At 43.9% G+C, this 21244-nt stretch overlaps 2 protein-coding genes across 3 annotated transcripts in view; one reads left to right on the top strand and one right to left on the bottom strand.

Moving 5' to 3' along the window:
• Positions 1–6980, top strand: part of NOC3L (NOC3 like DNA replication regulator) — a 52145-nt gene extending 45165 nt beyond the window's left edge. Inside the window, exon 22 of the mRNA XM_049646420.1 lies at positions 6659–6980. Within this exon, the coding sequence (XP_049502377.1) occupies positions 6659–6695 (37 nt within the window). The 3' untranslated portion in view covers positions 6696–6980. The remainder of the gene's footprint in view (positions 1–6658) is intronic.
• PLCE1 (phospholipase C epsilon 1) overlaps positions 1–21244 on the bottom strand; it is a 321900-nt gene that overhangs the window by 12598 nt on the left and 288058 nt on the right. For both annotated transcript variants that reach the window (XM_049646407.1, XM_049646408.1), the window contains exons 24-29: positions 18649–18939; positions 13722–13885; positions 12176–12437; positions 9119–9237; positions 4698–4826; positions 2201–2410 (exon numbers count right to left, since the gene is read on the bottom strand). In XM_049646407.1, the coding sequence (XP_049502364.1) occupies positions 2201–2410; positions 4698–4826; positions 9119–9237; positions 12176–12437; positions 13722–13885; positions 18649–18939 (1175 nt within the window). The remainder of the gene's footprint in view (positions 1–2200; positions 2411–4697; positions 4827–9118; positions 9238–12175; positions 12438–13721; positions 13886–18648; positions 18940–21244) is intronic.

The raw sequence follows: 21244 nt of genomic DNA, 5'->3' as shown, positions 1-21244 counted from the left end.
TAGTGTCTGCTTGCATTCAATACTTGCTGAATTCACTTATTCAGTCAGTAAATATGTGTGTGCCACGATGTACCAGGTCACCCGAGACACATTAAATGTGATTTGTTATCTTTGGAGATACATGTCAGTCATTTCAAAAAATCTCTTCACCAAGGCACAGACAGGAGAGTTTGCTGTATTCTCCCCATCAGAACATGTTTGTTAGCCTTTCCTTCTAACTCATTCCCCTTATTGTTCAAAATGCTTCTCGTCCACTAGCCCTTGTTAAGTATTTATTCCTGAGGTCTCTATAGCCTGTTTTCATATACACCTTAAGTTGCATATGGGCATTCTTAACCTCCCCAGCCCTTCTAACTATAAGACACTCAAGAGCCTGCCCACGTTCCCTCTTGCTCACTGCCTCCCACTGCCCCCACAGTGCTGGGTGCCATGGTCCAGGAAGGCTGACTCATCACCAGCCCTGGCAGCACAGGATGGGGCAAGGACACTGACTTTCGAAGCCACAGACCTGAGTTCTTTCTACTTCTCACTTTGTCACGATTTAACCTCTGTGAACCTCAATTTCCTATGTGCGAAATAGTTTCCATTACCTCATGAGATCATTCAAAAAAGTAGTGAGTGAGAACTTTGAACACGGTAAATCATTATGCAAATATATGGTTTGAAAATTTGCTTGCTGACCTTATCACTTAGAGGACATTTTTTTACCTGTAGCTAAAGAATGAGGCAAGTCAACGAGAAAAAATACAGAAAAATTTAGAGAGAAACTGAAGAAGGCTTCAAAAGTCCAGCTAAGGCCTCTGACATTTTCTCATAAAGCTATTATCATCAGAACTGCTCATTACCTGCCTTTGCAATGTGTATGTCTTATAGGGAGAGGAGGTTGGGGAGACGATTACATTTCTTTGCTTAACTGGAGTGTCCTTTTATGGTCTAAGGCAAGGTTAGGAAGAAAGGCAGTGGCTGTGGTTCCCAGAGCAGATGTTGGAGGTCTGTGGAGTATGATGCAGGCCATGTTCACCGTTCGGTGCAGAGTGAAAAAGTGGCACATGACGCTGAAAACTGGCTCTTTATCATCTCCACTGTGTCCCAACATCATGGGTCACCAATGGGCATTTTACCAACCAAGCTCTATTACATGTGCCCAGAACAGGGCTTGGCATGTATTAGGTGCTCAATAAATATTTGTTTAATCTAATTGTTGAATTGACTCCACTTCCTCATTACTGACATATCATGAGGCCTGAACATCTATGGTGGAGCAGTGACTTTATGTCATTTAAAAAAATGGCAGTAAGTTAGTGGGCTCTTAACAGTTTATTCAAAAAAAAAAAAAAAATCAGTACTCCATCCACAAACTTGAAAACGAACTAATCAATGTAGAGCTGACAGGAAGTTGCTATATTATTTTCCTTCATGCGAATGATCACAGGAATGTTAGTGAACATAACGTAAATTCTTACTAACTCTGATCAAAGCTGAGAATACTTTGCTTTGTGTGAAGTTTCAGAATATTTTCAGAGAACTACTGCTCTACCTAAAAACACAGAACTTTTTATTAGCTAAAACTTTAACAGGCACGAACAAGAAGGCAACCAATTCCCAAATGTAAAATACCAACGGGACTAGCATGACACGGTCCTGTGACCCTTATGACAATGCCTTTTCACATATAAATCAAAGCCTGGACCCACAGTTGATGACAAGCATGAGGAATCCTTTGAATTCTTGCTCCCTTTCTTTTACAAGAGATGGTTTTTAGACTGAATTTCTGTAACTTAGAGATAACATTCTGAATAGGTGCAGAAGAATAAAATCATTTCTCCCCATTTACTTAAGAAGAATAACATAGGGGCGCCTGGGTGGCTCAGTCGGTTGACCGCCGACTTCGGCTCAGGTCACGATCTCGCGGTCCGTGAGTTCGAGCCCTGTATCGGGCCCCTGTGCTGACAGCTCAGAGCCCGGAGCCTGTTTCAGATTCTGTGTCTCCCTCTCTCTGACCCTCCCCCCATTCATGCTCTGTCTCTCTCTGTCTCAAAAATGAATAAAAACGTTAAAAAAAAATTTTTTTTTTAAAAATAAAAAAAAAAAGAAGAATAACATAAATCAGGTTGCAATGATAAATTCTGAATCGAGGGAGGTGGCCAGTGGTGAGGTGGTTAATCACACCCTGAGTTGTTACGGTGTGAGACACACTTACTTCCTGCTGGGTTTTTAAGACAATCCTGCCAACATATCCTTCCTCTGGAAACCAGCTGCTTAAAATCTGCATAATCTCTTCCTCTGGACCAATGACTCTCTGGAACGGTTGTTTCCTGCATTCATTCTTTTCTTTAGATATAAAATATTTTTCTTCCATCAAAAAATAGTCTGTGATGATAGGTTTGGTGTCTTGTTCAATGGTCAGAATCTAAAGAAAAAGCAAAGGCAAAACTTTAATTCAAAATAAGCCAGTTTTGTACAGAGAACAAACTGATGGTTAGCAGAGGGGAGGTGGGTGGGTGGGTGGGTGTGTGGGGAATGGGTGAAATAGGAACTAGGGATTAAAGACTATACTTATCCTGATGAGCACTGAGTCCTGTATAGAAACCTGAAACTAATATAACACTGTATGTTAACTATACTTGAATAAAACACACACACACTCACACACAAAAGAAACCTATTCTCATGGTGTTTACATAGGTCTGATGTGTAATTTATAAGTGAAACTTACTCTGCAGTGTTGAATAATTCTTTTTGGAAGACCTAAGAACTCTCTTATGTCCAAGAAGGATTGTTTATGTTCATTCTGGGCAACGACACAATTTATTCATAATCCCCAGACAGCATAACTATTTTTCCCACAGCTGGAATGAGAGCTTCTACTGAATTACAGACTTTACGCTTCTCAATCCATGAATTTAGCTCTCTGTAATCTTGTAACACAGGACCAATGGCAAAGAACCTAGCATAGCTTTTACCAGCACCGTGTCTTTTTCTCATGTTAGAAATACTTGTCTTCTAATCTCATCTGATCTAAGTTCCTGGGAATTCTCCTTTCAATTAAGTCCTGACACTGTGCCTACAAGCTTGTTTTTCTTTGTTGGTTACTTACCCAGGCGGTCAGAGTGGCTGGGACAAGGCTCTGGAGCCAGACAGACCTGGGTCTGAGGTCTGCCTTTGATACTTATTGGCTGTGAGGTGTTGGACAAGGTATTTAACCCCTTAGAGACTCAGTTTCCCCATCCATAAAATGGGAACAGTTAAGAGTAACAACCTCCTCATTTCGTTTCATGATTGAGGCACTGGTTAGAAAGCATAACACCGGCACATACGAGAACTCAATAAATGCCAGTTACCATCACACTCCTATAAGTTAGTGACCGCACATTCCACTCCAAGTGGGGACAGAGAAGGTTGCCACCATCTGGTCTGGATTAGGCAAGCACCCTTCTCCTCGCCCCCGCCAGTGATGCAACTCCTAGAGTCCACACTTGGCACTACTTCATCTGGCCTGGAGGAAAAGTGGAATGAACCGAGGATGGTGAGGACAGAAGATTCTCAGGAAGATGCAGCTCCCTTCACCCCAGCACTTGGTCTGTAGTCGGTGCTGCAAGGATATTAGGTCACTGTGTCAATCCGAGGTGGGGCTTCCAGTGTGAAGAGAAAAGACGTTACACATGGGGCTGTCTGTCCATTTGAGGAGCTGCCCCCTCCGGATGCTGCTTGGTTTCTGGCTTTGTCACTCTCACACGTCCTCCCGGGTTGGGGTGGGGGGTGGGATGGTGTCCCTGCTTACAGAAAGCCACAGGAATCTCTGGGGGCGATCCCGAGCAGAAGTGGCACCACATGAGGGGACTAAGGCCAGTGATGCTGCTGCAGGTTTTGGGGTAACAGGCTCTCATCCTCCTGGGTCAGGCCCTGCGGGCCTCTTTGCACTACCAGAGGGGTAGGACCTCAAGGGTTAAGATCAAGTGCCAGGGGAAGGGGGACAATGGGGCTGCCCAATTAGGCCAGATAAAGGCCTAAGGCTAGAGGGGCTGAAGCAATGTCTTCTTGGCCGCCGTCCATCCTGATGCTCTAAAAACTTGATCTAACTCCTAGGACGACAAACTTCATTCAGCTTGTGTGCAAATTCTGACTGATTAGTAAGCTCCACATTAAGAAGAAAGATGGGGCCTGTGTCTAGCCTTAGAGGGAAAGAATACACGATTGGAAAGCCACTCATTTTGGTCCTTATCCATCTTGAGCCTAGTGTTTTCTTATGTGTTTGAAGACTTGTTAAAAATTCTTTTCTAGGGGCGCCTGGGTGGCTCAGTCGGTTAAGTGACTGACATTGGCTCAGGTCATGATCTCATGGTTTATGAGTTTGAGCCCCGCATCAGGCTCTGTGCTGGCAGCTCAGAGCCTGGAGCCTGATTTGGATTCTGTGTCTTCCTCTCTCTCTGACCCTCCCCTGCTCATGTTCTGTCTCTCTCTGTAGGTTAGCTTATCTAATGGTACCATGACCTCCCAGATCATTCTTATGGTGGATCTCAGTGTTGAATTACACAAATAATCAAAAGGCAGATCATCAACATGGACTTTTGTGTGTGTGTGTATGCTTACACCTGCATTTACACACACACACACACACACACACACACACACACACACACACCCCTCCATACATATTAGATGACGGATTCTCCCAACCATGGCCTCAGTGGACTTACTTGTTGGAGAAGCTGCTTTGCTTTGGTGCCTCCACTTATGGAGAAAACAGTAAAGGGCTCTGGACCTGGGACCCCATGCACCGTGACTCTGTGAGCCTGCAAACATTTTCTTTCTTCTGAATTAAACATCTGTCAAGGAAGACCACATGGTTTCTCATTCATTCTCATTCTCATTCTCATTCTCATTCTCATTCTCATGTTATTTCTAGGCTATATTCAGTACACAAGTACTAGTTCTTAGAAGTCTGTAGAGGGACATGTAAATGCAAAAGAAGACCATTCTTTTACAACCTGATACTTCTGTTTGTCGCTGAAGAGGCGATGGTGCATCTTCCTTAACAGTCTAGTGAGGATATTAGCAGCATACCACCAAAATACTAATTTATTTATTTAAAATTTATTTATTTAAAATAAATGGAAAGTGACTCTTTCCATCATAATTAGGAGACTGGTATTATCTGAAGTGTATGTTAGTCCTTACTTATGAACTGACCTTCAACAGTGTCTATTGAGTTCCCTCTTTCCTCAGGGCCTTGGGTTAGAATTTTGGTTGGTAAGATGATAGACTATTCCAGGCTTAGAGCACTCTCCGCCCAGGCACACAGATAAGCATAATATGAAAAGTATTTCTGTTTTAGGAAGAGCTGGGGAGGTGTGTAACTCACAACTTTTGAGCATTTTATATATTAAGATATATTCATTCACTCAAAATACAAAATTCATTTATGGAGAGTTGATAGTGAATCGGACACTATGTCTGGCCCTGGGACATTATCCCAGAAAGAGGACCTTATCCCTGCCCTCAAGGGCACCCAGTGGAATGAATCAGAAAAGAAAATGGACAACTGTCAGCAGTATGCTAAGTTCCTTGGGAACCCAGAGGAGGGGGCAGATCCCAGGTTTGGAGGAAAGCAGAGAGCACCTCCTGAAAATGGTATCATCTGAACTAAACCTTGGAAGTCCAGTGTGACTTAGAAGATGGAGAGTGGAACAAGAACACCCCAAATATTGATGCAGCCTGTGTGCAAAGGCTTGGAGGTGGCCTGAAGCAGGGGATTCTGGGAGCCTCCACAAGCTCCATGACCGGGGTGTGGAGGGGGTGGCTGGAGAAGCCAGCAGGTGCACAATCATGCAGGCCTCTTCCTAACTGGCCGGAAGAGCTACACTGAGAGCGGAATAGTGACCCGAAGCCCTAAGTGTTTCGTTGAACTTGTACTTTATTTTTATTTGGGGAAGGAGTTGGCTGTTTTATTTTGCTTGCACACTGTGTTTCTATTATTTAATGCATTTTATTGAGATATGATTTGTATACTATAAAATGCACATTTCAATTATACGGTTTAGCCTGCACTGTATTTTTTGGAAGTTGAAATCACTGCCAACAGTTATGCAAATCCAGATGTCCTGACTCTCTTGGAAACCAGAAGATCAGGCCACACTGCATGGCAACCAGCAGCTGGAGCTGAGAGCAGGGTAGTGGCTGCCCCTTTAAATGACTCATAAGCTCACTGTTTTCCCAGAGTCTCTGCCCAGTCCATGTATAAATTTTACTCTGAAAGCAGTGGAGAACCAAGGAAGGGTTTCTAACACAGGAGTGACATGATCAGATTTAGGTTTTAGTTAGATGTGGCTAAGCAGACAGACAGAGGGGTTCAAGCTCAGAGGGAGAGGCCAGTTAGAAACTCACTGCCACGAGCCAGGTGCGAATGGATGAGGGTCAAAGCAGTAGTGATGGACAGAGATGAATGGATTTGAAAACCACTAAGGAGATAGACTTATCAAGTCTTAAATGGGGCAGTGAGAGGGAGGGAGAAGTCCAGGATGATCTTCTGTTATTGGCTTGAGCAATGGAGAGTGATGACTTCAGTGGTCAAAGAACACATACGTGTTGCTGCCGCCTGGGACCCAGGGATGGCCTGGTGTGGTACAATAAAAAATAAATATTTGGTCTTTGTTCACAGTCGCTGGCACGCATCTCCCTTGGAACCTCTGCAGTGATGAAAGTTCCCTGCATGTTATGAGATGGCCGATGGCTGGAGGCCCCTAGACAGCTTCAGGATGGGAGGTGCTCATTGGAAAGACCGAGGTGGGATCAGATGGTGGGAACTTTCAGCACCACCTGGGGCTTCCAGGGAGGGGGACGTTACCGAGAGTCGAGTCACTCACCAATGGGCTATGACATACTCAATCATGCCTTTTCAATAAAGCTCCATTAAAACCGCTAAAAGGTGGGGTTCCGAGAGCTTCTGTGTTGGTGAACACATTGAGATGCCGGAGGCCTCACACCCCCTTTGCCCTATGTATTTCTTCCATCTGACTTCTCTTGCGTTGTGTCCTTATAATAAGCTGGTAACAGTAAAGCACGTTTCTGAGTTCTCTGAGTCATTCTACAAAATTCCTGAACCTGAGGAGGGGTTTGTGGAAACCTCCTGAATTTGTAGCTGGTCAGTCAGAAGTACCAGTGACAACCTGGGACTTGCCACTGACACCTGAAGTGGGGACAGTCCCATAGGACTGAGCCCTTAACTCTGGGACCTGATGCTAACTCCAGGTAGACCCTGTCAGAATTAAATTGAAAGGCAGGACACCCAGCTGCTGTCAGAGTTGAAGCAGTGTAAGAAAATACACAATGCATTTGGTGTCAGAAGTGTTGTGAGGAAAAATGGTTCATCGATGGCATGTGTGGAATCTTCAGTGCTAATAAGTATCGAGGCAAACTGAGCCAGAATCAGGCACTAAGCTCTGCTTCCCCTTTGTGAAAGCTGATTCTTGCCCTTCGATACCTAGGCAGCCCTGTCTCTGCTTCCCAGTCCTCTGCACAAGTAGAGGCAACACCTCTCTCTACCTTGGCCAAGTGTTGTTCTCAACTTTGGCCACACACTGAAGGGAAAAGGAGGAGAACCTGAGAAAATGAGGTCAGGATGGACAGAGAGACGACACCGATGAGGCGAGGGGAAGAACAGCAGAGAAGAAAATTGGGTGAATTATGGGTGGCCATGGCAGTGGTCGAGCCAGCGCCATTTGTGAGCATACGGGGTGCCTTTCCACAGGTTGTTAGCACTATGTTGAAGTATAAGATTGACACAACGGTGAACAGGTTATATTAAACATGTAAAGAGGTAATCAATGGACACCCTTCTATTGTTATTATTATTAAACAATTTTTTTTAATGTTTATTTTTTGAGAGAGAGAGAGTGAGCATGAGCGCGGGAGGGGCAGAGAGAGAGGGAGACACAGAATCCGAAGCAGGCTCCAGGCTCTGAGCGGTCAGCACATAGCCCAATGCGGGGCCCAAACCCATGAACTGTGAGATCATGACCCTAGCTGAAGTTGGACGCTCAACTGACTGAGCCACCCAGGCGCCCCTGTTATTAGTATTTTTTAAAGTTTATTTATTTATTTTGAGGGGGGAGGGGCAGATAAAGAGAGGGAGAGGGAGAATCCCAAGCAGGCTTCGTGCTGTCAGTGCAGAGCCTGATGTGAGGCTCAAACTCATGAACTGTGAGATCATGACCTGAGCTGAAACCAAGAGTTGGAAGCTTAATCTACTCAGCCACCCAGATGCCCCTCATTTTAAGTTAATTTCTAAACCTCAAATAATGGAATCAACCAGTTGATTAAAGCAGTGGTACTTGTTTAAATAAACAACCTTGCATTACTGGGGTGGGTACTGGCCCAGTGGTCCTCAAACTTCAATGGTATGGACCTTACCTAGGGAACTTGTTAAGAGACAGATTCTGTAATAGTGACCCTTTCTGTGGCATTCCTTTCCCATTTCCAAGAGGGCCAATTCTGCATCTCCCCAACCTTTGCTTAATTAGTCTTTTCCCCATGTTATTATTTTGGGTTCATCTCCCTGGCAGGCCTATAATGCACTCATTAAGAGTGTGGGCTTTGGGGGCACCTGGGTGGCCAGTCAGCTGAGCATCCGACTTCAGCTCTGGTCATGATCTCACGGCTCGTGAGTTTGAGCCCCACATCAGGCTCGCTGCTGTCAGCGTGGAGCCTGCTTCGGATCCTCTGTCCCCCTCTCTCTCTGCCTCTCCCTGGCTTGCACTCTGTCCCTCAAAAATAATAAAGTAAACATTAAATAAAAAAAAAAGAGTATGGGCTTTGGCACTACTGTAACGGGTTTATAGCTGTGTGACCTAGATATACTTAGCTCTGACCTTCCTCATCTGTATGGAATGGAGAGGATACCGTAGCTATTTCACAAAGTTACTGACAGAATTAACTGAATTAGTATAGTTGTAAAGTGCTTAGAAAGTGTCAAGTGCCAGCCATTACTGTTGTTGTCATTATTTCCATTGCTACCTAATTAATAACTCTAACTGACCAGGTTCCTGTGCCACAAGAAAGTCTATCTATCCCCAGTGTAGTGATCCCTGCAAATATGCTGAGTGAAATAGAACTTAGTTACCAAAGAGGCCGGCGTGGTGCTGCTGGAGGAATTTTCTTCCATCCTCCTACTGTTTATGAATAAACTAGAGATTTCCAAGACTTCGTTGTGAAGATTTCGCAGCTGAAGATGTCGATATCCTGGAATAATGCAGAATTGGGGAAAGCTTGTTAGCCATGCACTGCAGAGCTCTGCAAAGAAGGTAACCCAGGGAGGTCAATAAATGGTAGGCGGAAATCAGGTCTTCCGATGGGCAGGGAGTGGCAGTGGGCATGCAACCAGCAGACAGACACCTTTTCATCGAGACTGCTGCTCCTGGGGACAGTTTTGGGTCACCTTATGGTAACTAACTTGTTCAGGTGCTATTTTTAACTTAGACTCAAGCAGAATATCTTAAACTCAAACAAAATACAGTAGGAAAATCTGATCATTTTGATATCATGTACAGTCACTGTTTTACAAATATTCCCTCTTAGTGACAATGCAGTATTCTAACAATACGGAGTTGGGAAAGTAAGTTATGGCGTGACTGTTTGTACGAATGTAACGTGGAATAACGTGCAGCCAGTGAAAGTGCTAATGAAGATGCACAGCTACCAACAGAAAAGTTGCTCACTACAGGGGCACCTGAGTGGCTCAATCGGTTAAGCATCCGACTTCGGCTCAGGTCATGATCTCACGGTCTGTGGGTTTGAGTCCTGTGTTGGGCTCTGTGCTGACAGCTCAGAGCCTGGAGCCTGCTTTGGATTCTGTGTCCCCCCACTCTCTCTGCCCTCCCCGCTCCAAAATAAATAAACATCAAAAAAAATTAAAAAAAAAAAAGCTGCTTGCTACATACATTAGGAATGAAAACCAGTGAGATGCAAGACACTAAGATTAGTAGAAAGCCTATTTATTAAAAATATATATTATGTTATATGTCTATTACATATAATATGTAAATACATGGGCAGAGAAATAAAGCCTACAAAAGAAATATACCAAAAGTGATTATTTTGGAGAGATGGAAAATGGGTAATTCAAAAGAAACGTTTTTGCTTCTCTGTGCTTTCTCATAGTTCTGTAATAACTGTTATGAACTGAATTGTGTCCTCTCCAAATTCTCATGTTGAAGCTCTAACTCTCAGTACTTTGGAATGTGCCTGTATCTGAAGATGGGGCTTTTAAAAAAAAATTATTTATTTTGAGAGAGAGAGAGAGAGAGAGAGAGAGAGAGAGAGAGAGACAGTGTGAGTGGGGGAGGGGCAGGCAGAGAGAGACAGAGAGAATCTCAAGCAGGTTCCTTGCTGTCAGCACAGAGTCCGATTTGGGACTTGATCCCACGACCCTGGGATCATGGTCTGAGGTGAAATCAAGAGTTGGACACTCAACTGATTGAGCCACCCAGGCATCCCTGGAGATGGGTCTTTTAAAGAGGGTTAGGGCCTTCAATGAAGTCATAATGGGTGAGTAGGGTGAGCCCTAAGCCAATATGACCAGTGTCCTTATAAGAAAAGAGACACCAGGTGCCTGCACACAGTCTCAGGGACAACCACGTGAGGACACAGTGAGAAGGTGGCTGTCTGCCAGCCAAGGAGAGGGGCCTTGGGAGAAACCAACCCTGCCATCACCTCCATCTCCAGAACTCTGAGAAAATAAATGCCTGCCGTTTAAGCCTCCAGTCTGCAGTGTTTTGTTTCAGCAACCCGAGCTGACTAGGGCAGTGGCCATGTGCTACTTGCACAGTGGAGAAGAAAAACAGGAAGAGAACAAAATGCAGGAGACTGTAATGTGTTCGTGGAAGTCAGAGTTCGGTGCTTTGAGTGTGGTGGTGGAAGAAGGCGCTAGCACCTTGGTACTCAAAGTAGGCCAGTAGGGTCAGCATGCCTGGGAGCTTGTTAGAAATGCAGACTCTCAAGCCCCCGCACCCCCAGACCCACCGCATCAGAATCTGCATTTCACTACCACGAGTCCCAGGAGACCCTGACACGCATCAGTGTTGGAGGAGCAAGGTGCAGCCATGCCCACTGGACAACAAGCTGAAGTTCCACAAGTGCTTTGGCAAAGCTGAACCACATCAGGCCAACAGCTCTGGCCTTTACTCAGGATTCTCCATCTGCCCTGCTCTGCCCCCAACACCCACCTCCAGCTTCCAACCCTGGACGTGCCATGAGAGCATCCCAGCCCTCCTTCTCTCAGGCTCCTTTCTTTCTTTTCCTTTTTTTTATTAAAAAAAATTTTTTTAAGTTTATTTATTTTGAGAGTGAGACAAAGAGAGAGAGAATATTCCAAGCAGGCTCTGCACTGTCAGCATGGAAACCAACGTGAGGCTCGAACCCACAAACAGTGAGCCAAAATCAACCAACTTAACCAACTGAGACACCCAGGTGCTTCACTTTTAAATTTTTTAAAAGTAAGCTCTACACCCAATGTGGGGTTTGAACTCAAGATCCTGAGATCAAGAGTCACATGCTGAGCCAGTCACTGACTGAGCCAGCTAGGCAGCACCTCCCAACCCCGGGCCCCTCTCCTAACGTCAGTCCTTGCTTTAAACACGCCAGGGGTGCAGCGGCTGCTACTGGGAAGGGGTGTGCAGGAATAGGAGCACAGCCACTCCTCCCCACACCAGCAGAGGGAGAGGACACACTCCATGGGATGTTGTCAACACCTCTGATTTTAGGATAATGTAAAAATCTCTTTTGAGATGTGATCAAACAGTGTTCAAATATGTATCATTTCTTCATGCCTCTTATTATTTTTAATGTTTATTTATTTTTGAGAGAGAGAGAGAACAGAGTGCAATGTGGGGGAGGGGTAGAGAGAGAGGGAGACAGATTCTGAAGCAGGCTCCAGGTTCTGAGCTGTCAGCACAGAGCCCAATGCGGGGCTTGAACTCATGTACTGTGAGATCATGACCTGAGCCAGAGCCGGACGCTTAACTGACTGAGCCACCCAGGCGCCCCCTTTATGCCTCTTATTTTAACTTTGTACTATGGAAATTCCAAACATACACACAAGGAGAGAGAAGAACATCATGAACCCCAGGGCATCCATCACTTAGCTATTATAATTATTAGCATTTTGAGAATTTTGTTCTACCTCGTTTTAAAGCCTTGAGTGGGATGATTCTCTGAGCAGTTACAGCTGAGCTGTTGTTTTCCACAACGGCAAAACGAAGAAATACGAGATCTTCAAAGTGAACCCGGAAGAGAAACTGTTCATTCCACATGGGGTTCAGAGTGTTCCGGTGGATGGGCTTTGTGCGGAAATGGCAGCTGTCCAGGGGCATGCCCAGCACATCGACTTCGATACACGGGCTTCCTGTGCTGCTACTCGGGCACACGTTTTGACCAGAGACAATCTGAGGCAAGGAAAAAAGGATCAAAGTCACTGAAGACACGAAAGAAACAAAGCAACCTCTGTACCTTACTGCTTCCCTCCACCAAGAAAGACAAAGAACATTCTGGAATGGAAGGGGTACATGGTTAACAAAGTTGCTAAAAAGAAAAAAAAAGTGATTGTAATCAGGTAATCACATGACTGGAGTCATGTGAAAGGCTATTTTGTCAACAGCATTCACCTGACGATAACCTTTCAACTGTAAAAATGTTCAAAGATCTTCAAAAACCAAGCCGTTAAGATGATGAAGTTTCTCAAGGAGGCAGGAGGAAAGGAAACCGTACACAATCTGAGAAATGGTTGCTAACATTCTGTTCAAAACGTTTTAGGTGTATATATTTGATATACCTCAAATCTTTTTCTTCAACAGTTTGTTTTGGACCAAGTCACAGGGAATGTTGTTAAAAATTAATCCATAGCCTTCCGTAAGTAGATGGAATTATACTCGAGTCCAGCTGAAATGGTCAAACAGAAAGGGGCCGCTGCCCTAGTCTTCAGGAGAGAGAAAAACCGTGTGGGAGGTGGAAGGTCTGTGAGTTGGCTCTCCCAGGGCTCTGAGGTGTCATGACCAGAGGCTGTTTGGCATTCTTTGTTTGCAGCAAGTCAGACCAAATATGATAATGGAGAGAAGAGGTAACTTTCTCCCTTTCTGTCTTTCCTATCACCATCCAGTGGTGGTCTCTCTATCAGCTGAGTGGGAGTGAAAGAACAGGGAATAAGGTTGGGTGATGAGCTACTGGGGCTGAGTTGTTAGGGGCAGCCTGTGGAGTTCTGACAATTAGGTAGTTAAAGGAGTAAAGGAGTAAGGAGAAGCCCAGGAGTGATAAAGGTTAAGCTGTAAGGAGGAAAGATATGTAGTTGCTTCATATATTGATGCCTGTCTGATCTTATGAGAACTTGTCAGAGTGTAAGATGACCTGCTCTAACCAGGAGCTCAACTTTTATGGGATCCATGCACAGTTATGATTCCCGGGGCCTGGAGGACAGAATTCCTATCATCAGTTTGCAGGTGAAGCAGGGACCTCATAACTCCACCTACTGACTTTGGCAAATAGAGGGCCTGGTGACAGCGTATATAAACCATAGCCACTGCTTCCTGAGAGGATGAAAAAATGCTTTGGGGAACTAAGTCTGCATGAACAAAATGGTGATACGAGACCTTTGTAATGCCTTGAATTCCAAACCAGTTCATATTCATGAAGGCTTACAGACCTTACTAGATTCTGACAACTGGGGCCATACTTACAGTTAAGGAGTAGATGGCAGGCTCCATGTTGTCCAGATCTCTTTCTAAGGGAGAGAACTTCTGATACATGGGACAGTTCTTGTCCCACAGAACTGGGGGTTTCAAAACATAACCACACCCACCGTTGGCTTCAAACATGGCAGCATTTAAATGTAAAGGGAGATCTGCAAAATAAAGTCAATATTGTTTGGCTCATGTGTCATCCTATACATTTACTTTAAAGTTCAAAAGAAATCTGCATCAATTTCCCCTAAGCTGAAGTATGAAGAAGAGATAGCCATCCATTCATTGCATAGACTGACTGAGTACCTACTCTGTGCCAGGTAGTGTTATGCATCCAGGATATAGCTGCTAACAAGACTTGAAATCTGTCTTCATGGAGCTCATGCTCCATCCCATGTTCTGCCACCTAAAAACTCTTATAAATAAAAATTCACAACATCCATCCAGAAAAATCTTTGAACACCTCATTTTATACTGAAGTTTAGAAAAAAAAAAAAAAAGGATTGTCTTATCCCCAATGCTAAGCCATGCAGACAATTGTGTGAACAATTCTTGCTTTTTCAAATATAAGATAAAATCTTAATAATACAAGAAAGGCTAGGAGAATAGCCAGAAAAACATACCTTGTCTTTGAAATTTCTATTTCAACCCATAAATTGCTATGCCTCTACCTCTTTTTTTCAATTAAAACAATTTTTTATATTTATTTATTTTTGAGAGACAGAGAAACAGAGCACGAGTTGGGGAGGGGCAGAGAGAGAGACACGGAATCCCAAGCAGGCTCCAGGTTCTGAACTGTCAGCACAGAGCCCAATGTAGGGTTCGAACTATGAACCATGAGATCATGACCTGAGCTGAAGTCAGATGCTTACCCGACTGAGCCACCCAGGTGCCCCTCTACCTCTTTTTTAAAAATGGTGGTTCAATAGGAAACAAACCATTATCACATGTGATTCACATCATATCCACAGTCTCCTCAATCACAAATGCTGGGAACTTTTACAACAGTCTTTTGTGGCCAAAATTTATTTGGCACAGGTCTTTAGTGAATGATCGGATCCCTACACACTCAAATGCTCATCTGATGGCACAAGTCTGCATAAAAGTTGCCCAAATGAGCAAAAAGTTTATGAGACACACCTGACAAATGTTCCCTCTGCTAGATTCCTCCCATGTGCAGAGTGAACTTTGCTACATGGACCAACATCAAGGAAAAGTGTGGTAAGCACCGTGGAGCGATGAGAAGTTGGCCTTTACTTGTGTCGGGGGGAGCTGGCCAGGGTCATGTACAGGAATTCTGGGGGGAAGATGTCTTAGACACATGAGAGCTCCTGGGGCCTCAGCCTGCTTATCTACAAAATTAGCACACTGGACCCCTCCTGTCAGGCCCATCCAGTCCCCGTGTGATTAATTCACTAAGGCTACAGAGGGAAGCAAACTAGCCCACGCAGTTGGTAAATGTGAAATGGATAAATATGACTAACAAAATTAGAGCTAGCACCTGTTCTAAGCACTTTGGGTGCACCAGTGCCTCCATAACCCATGAGGTGGCTTATTGCCTTATTTTAGTATTTTCATTTTTAGAGATGAGGAAACTGAGGCATAAGATACGACAAAACCCAAGGCACATGGCTAGAAAGTGGTGAATGCTAGTGTTCAAACTCAGACAGCCTGACCCATCTTAACTACCAAACAGCATAATGTATATTATCTTAACTACCCAGTCTTAACTGCTGGAGCCATATAACGTATACCTCACGGGGGTGTCATAAAGATAAATGAGACAAGGGGCACCTGGGTGGCTCAGATGGTTAAGTGTCCAACTTCGGCTCAGGTCATGATCTAGTGGTTCATGAGTTTGAGCCCCGCGTTGGGCTCTGTGCTGATAGCTCAGAGTCTGGAGCCTGTTTGGGATTCTGTGTCTCCCTTTCTATCTGCCCCTCCCCCACTCGTACTCTCCCTCTCTCTCAAAAATAAATAAAACATTAAGAAAAAATTTTTTAAATGAGATAATGTGTTGGGGCGCCTGTGTGGCTCAGTCGGTTAAGCGTCCGACTTCAACTCAGGTCACCATCTCACGGTCCGTGAGTTCGAGCCCTGCGTCGGGCTCTGGGCTGATGGCCCAGAGCCTGGAGCCTGCTTCCGATTCTGTGTCTCCCTCTCTCTCTGCCCCTCCCCCGTTCATGCTCTGTCTCTCTCTGTCTCAAAAATAAATAAACGTTAAAAAAAAAAAATTAAAAAAAAAATGAGATAATGTGTAAAGGTCCCTACCCCAGCATCTGGCACATAGAAGGTGCTCAATAAATTAAAATATTAAATTATATCATGATGTCGACACCCATTTGGGTTTGAAGTCTGATTCCATTAGCAACGTGTCTATCCTTGTAGCTTTTCAAAACTTGTATTCTCCTTTTTGTTTTGTTTTAAGTAGGCTCCACACCCAACGTGGGGCTCACACTCACAACCCCAAGATCAAGTCACACACCGACTGAGCCAGCCAGGCAGCCTGCTTTCCCAAACTTTAAAGCACTTTTTCTTAACTAAAATCTCACTTGGTGATCCCATATGTAAAACAGATCCACGTGGAGCTGCTTTGTTAGAATAAAGGCGGGGCCTCCAATCTACTTCTCCCACTGCCCCCTAGGGCTGGTCTCAGAACTTCATCTAGAGCTATAATTTTAAAAACTCCTGTATCCATTAAGTGAAACAGTGTGCCTGAATCTGTGTAACCCCATCATCCCTCTCAGTCAATGAGGGTGATGGCACTGATGTGGGAGAGAGGAAAAGCCTGCAGGGGTGAGTGGAGGCCCACCAGCAGCCTCAGTGTGTGTTTCAGAGCGCGAGGTGGGTCAAGGAGGGGCAATTCCCGGGTCCCCCTCAGCCATGGCTCCCTTTGCCATCCGTGGAGCCAGGATGTCTGCGGCAGCCTTGGCGCTTCAGGAAGAAGGACACATCCCAAACCAAATGCGTTTTCATTTCCTTGAGAAAACCACTTTGCTAGTTATTTCAGTTTACTTAAATATTTCAGTGTTATAACAACCGAGGGGACCAGTGGACACAGGGCTAAGGACAGGGCCAGAGATGTGAACCCACAAGCCACTTGGGACAGATCGAAGAGAAATTTTTACAACTCTGAAGATATTTCATTATTATTTCCACTTGTGAGTCCAAATCATACTGTTTTCATAACTTATCAAAAAACACTTACGATGGTTAATGTTCGTGGAATGTTTTCTACGTGCCAAGCACTGCGTTTGGTATGGTACTTCACTTGTGCCGACTTACTTAATATCAATTGAAAGAAACAAATATTAAAGGGTACAAAAATATGACTGATGTCTCTGACCATACATCTGCGGGGTCAGCCACAAGTAGACACTGTTGGCACCTGTGCAAGGTTGCTAGGTGATCCCAGGGCGAAGGCTGGGGTTTAACCTTGGCTGAAGACAGGGCTATGCTTTGGTTGATGGGTCAGCACAGCTAGCTGGGATCTGATTCAGTGCTCGTGAGAGGAACGAGAATGTTGCTTGACTATTCGAAGGAGAGACTGGTTTTCCAGTGAGCTTCTAGGAAACATTCTTCCTCTATTTTTTCTTCGTCTTCTGCAGCTCCCTTCTTTCCCCCATAACCAAGTGGAGACAAAACACTTTACCCTCTGAACTCCCAGAGTCCTTGTATCTATTATTATTAGTCATTCTGTAACCTTGAGCAAAGTAACTGCTCTGTGCCTTGGTTTGCTCATCTGAGAAATGGACATCATAAAGGGACCCACCTCTTAGGGTTGTGGCAGGGATTAAATGAGAGAATAGGGGTCAAGAATGCAGCACGGTGCCTGGTACACAGTGAGCATGCCATAAACGGCAGCTGCTACCTGGAGTTTACTCCTCAGTTACTCTGTTAGGAGTCCCATCCACAGTGGAGAAACACACACACTACGTTCTCTGTTCAGGTGGTTCACGTACTTGTTTTCCCCGTGGTAGCTACGCCTAGGGCACTGAACATTATTTATTTCAGTCTCAAAGGGAAGAGAAGAAGCTAAAATGCTTCTAACTTGCAAAGTGTTTGGAGCAACACTACTTTTTGACTGCAAGAACAAGAGCTTAGCAAGAGAACTTACTAAGCCATGTTAGGAAATCTCTGCCCCCAAACACCTTTAAAAGCAAACTGGACAGAGTGCTGTCAAAAGGAGTCATAAGTTTAAAAAGTACTTTAAAAAGGCAGCAGGGGGGCACCTGGGTGGCTCAGAAAGTTAAGCGTCCAGCTCTGGGTTTTGGCTCAGGTCATGATCTCAGGGTTTCATGAGTTCGAGCCCCATGTCAGGCTCTGCAATGACAGTGTGGAGCCTCCTTGGGATTCTCTCTCTTCCTCTCTCTCTGCCCCTCCCCGACTCATGCTGTCTCTGCCTCTCTCAAAATAAATAAACTTAAAAAAATTGAAAAGAAGGAGGCAGGAACAGAAGACCTTTAGGGGTCCCCTCATGGTCTTTATTGTCTTTTTTTTTTGAGAGAGAGAGAGAGAGAGAGAGAGAGAGAGAGAGAGAATATGAATGGGAGAGGGGCAGAGAGGAAGGGGAGAGAGAATCCCAAGCAGGCTCCACGCTGTCAGTGCAGGGCCTGACTCAGGGCTTGAACTCACAAACTGTGAGATCATGACCAGAGCTGAAATCAAGGGTCAGACACTTAACCGACTCAGCCACCTGGGGGCCCCTTTATCTATCGTCTTAATCGAAACATCAAGGGCACAATTCCATATCAAATTCACTTCTGTTTTTGGTCATCTGTACTTTAACCCTCACATCTGGTGTGCCCCAGTCTGGAGTCCTGCCCCTTCAAACAATCTTGTTTGCTGAACTATATTTACTGAAATATAAGAGGCAGAGGAGAGAGGTGGGGAGGCACCCTTCTGGGTGAAGCGGGCCCATTACCATCTGTCTGGTAGTTGAGCGCCACGAGCTGTATCCCATGGAGCCAGAACATGAGGGGATTGGGGTTGGAGGAGTCGATGCGAGTGGCAGCCGGGTAAGTCCTCAGCAGCTGACAGGCGGTGTGCTGGATCAGTTTCTGAGAATACCTGCGACACAGACGTTTGGCGGCATTTTCATTCAGCGAGGAGATATGGTAACATTTGGGAGTTCTAATGATAGCGCTGAGGGATGTGGTTGGGTTGAGGGGGGAAGAAGATTCCTCCCAGGCCTGTCGCATTCCTTCACAGGAACCTAAACCCCCCAAAAGATTAGCCTCAGATTAGTGCAGAAAACTTTAAATATTTTAGAAAGATAAAACCTGAACAACATCCCCATAGGCAATCATAACACATAACACATCGGAGTACATCTTGCCTTTTCCTCGTGAGTTAGTCTACAACCTTGAAACAAAATGAGAGCTATTGAGTTTTAAGATGACTGTGGCCACACCAATTTAAATCAAAAGCCTGAAAGTCCTTGCCTATGTACCTCATCTATTCTGTGGATACATTTGCACAAAGGCACAATGTATGCCCAAGGGTGTTCACTCTAGCGTTGTTTTGCTTTGTTTTGTTTTTAAATAACAAAACAAAACCCAAAAACTCCAAAACCACCACCATCACCACCACCACCACAATCCAGGAAGCAACCTAAATGTTCTACCAGTGAGGTAGTGATTAAATAAATGACAATATATCTACACAATGGAATAATACCACAGAGGCACTAAGGACAATAAGGTAGACAAATGTATAGAAAGCCATGAGGAAAGTTACAGCAAGTATAGAGGTTATACAAGTCTCCTTGATTTTAAACTCTACTACAAAGTATAGTAATCAAAACAATATGGTACTGGCATAAAAATAGACACATAGATCAATGGAACAGAATAGAGAGCCCAGAAATAAACCCACATATATACGGCCCTTTAACTTATGACAAAGGAGCCAAGAATACACAATAGGGAAAGGATCATCTCTTCAATAAATGGTGTTGGGAAAACTGGATGGCCACATGCAAAAGAATGAAACTAGACCACTGTCTTACACCATACACAAAGAATTAACTTGAAATGGATTAAAGACTTGAATGTAAGACCTGAAAATACACAACTCTTAAAAGAAAACAAAGGCAGTGAGCTTCCTGACGTTAGTGGCCCTGAATTCCTGGGTCTGACTCCAACATTAAAGGCAACAAAAGGAGAAGTAAACAAGTGGGACTACATCAAACTGAAGTGCTTCTGCATAGCAAAGGAAGCCATCAATAAAAAGAAAAGGCAACCTACTGAATAGGAGGAAATATTTGCAAATCTTTTATCCAAATATCTAAATGTGTTATATCTAAAGTGTATATAGAACTCAAATAACTCAAAAGCTAAACAACCAATTTCATTAACAAATGGGCAGAAGATTGAAGCAGACATTTTTCCAAAGAAGATCTATAGATGGCCAACAAGCACATGAGATGAGCGATGTCAGTAATCACCACGGAAATGCAACCCAAACCACAGCGAGATACCACTTCACGCCTGTCAGAAAGGCTAGTATCAAAAAGACAAGAAATAACAGCAGTGGGAGAGTAAACAGTGGAGAAAGGGAACACTCGTGCACTGTTAGTGGGAGAAAGCTGGTGCAGCCACTGTGGAAAACAGTACGGAACTTCCTCAAAAAATTAAAGATAGAAATACCATATGATCCAGCTATACTATTTCTGGGTATTTATCTGAAGAAAATAAAAACATTAATTCAAAAGGATATATGTACCCCAATGTTCACTGCGCCATTATTTACAATAGCCAAGATACGGAAACAACCTAAACGTCCAGTCCATTGAAGGATGAAGGATGAATGGATAAGGAAAACATTATATATATATATACACACACATATATACATATATGTGTATATGTATATATGTGTGTGTATATACACATGTGTGTATATATACATATATACATATGTGTGTATATATACATATATACACATGTGTGTATATATACATATATACATATGTGTGTATATACACGTATATATACACATGTGCACATATACATATATACATATGTGTATATATACATGTATATATACGTATATATACATATGTATGTATATGTATACATATACGTATATATACATATGTATATGTATATATATGTATATGTGTGTGTGTGTGTGTGTATATATATATATATACACACACACACACACACACACATCATGGAATACTACTCAGCCATAAAAATTAAGGAAATCCTGCCATTTGTAACAACATGGATGGATTTTGCGGGTATGATAATACTTACTGAAATAAGAGAGAGAAAGACAAATACCACATGATTTCACTTACACGTGGAATATAACAAAACAAAACAAACACATAAAACAAAGCAAAGCTCCCAGATACAGAGAACTGATTGGTGGTTATCAGAGGGGAAGGGGTTGGGGGGCGGTGAAATGGGTGAAGGGGGTTAAGCGTACAGTGATGGATGATAACTAGACTTATTGTTAGGATCACTTTGTCGTGTATATTAAGGATCAAATTACTATGTTGTACACCT

This window comes from Panthera uncia, chromosome D2 (assembly GCF_023721935.1).
Source record: "Panthera uncia isolate 11264 chromosome D2, Puncia_PCG_1.0, whole genome shotgun sequence".
Lineage (NCBI taxonomy): Eukaryota > Metazoa > Chordata > Mammalia > Carnivora > Felidae > Panthera > Panthera uncia.
Note: the sequence above shows the minus strand (reverse complement) of the source record. Positions and strands in the feature narration are given on the sequence as shown.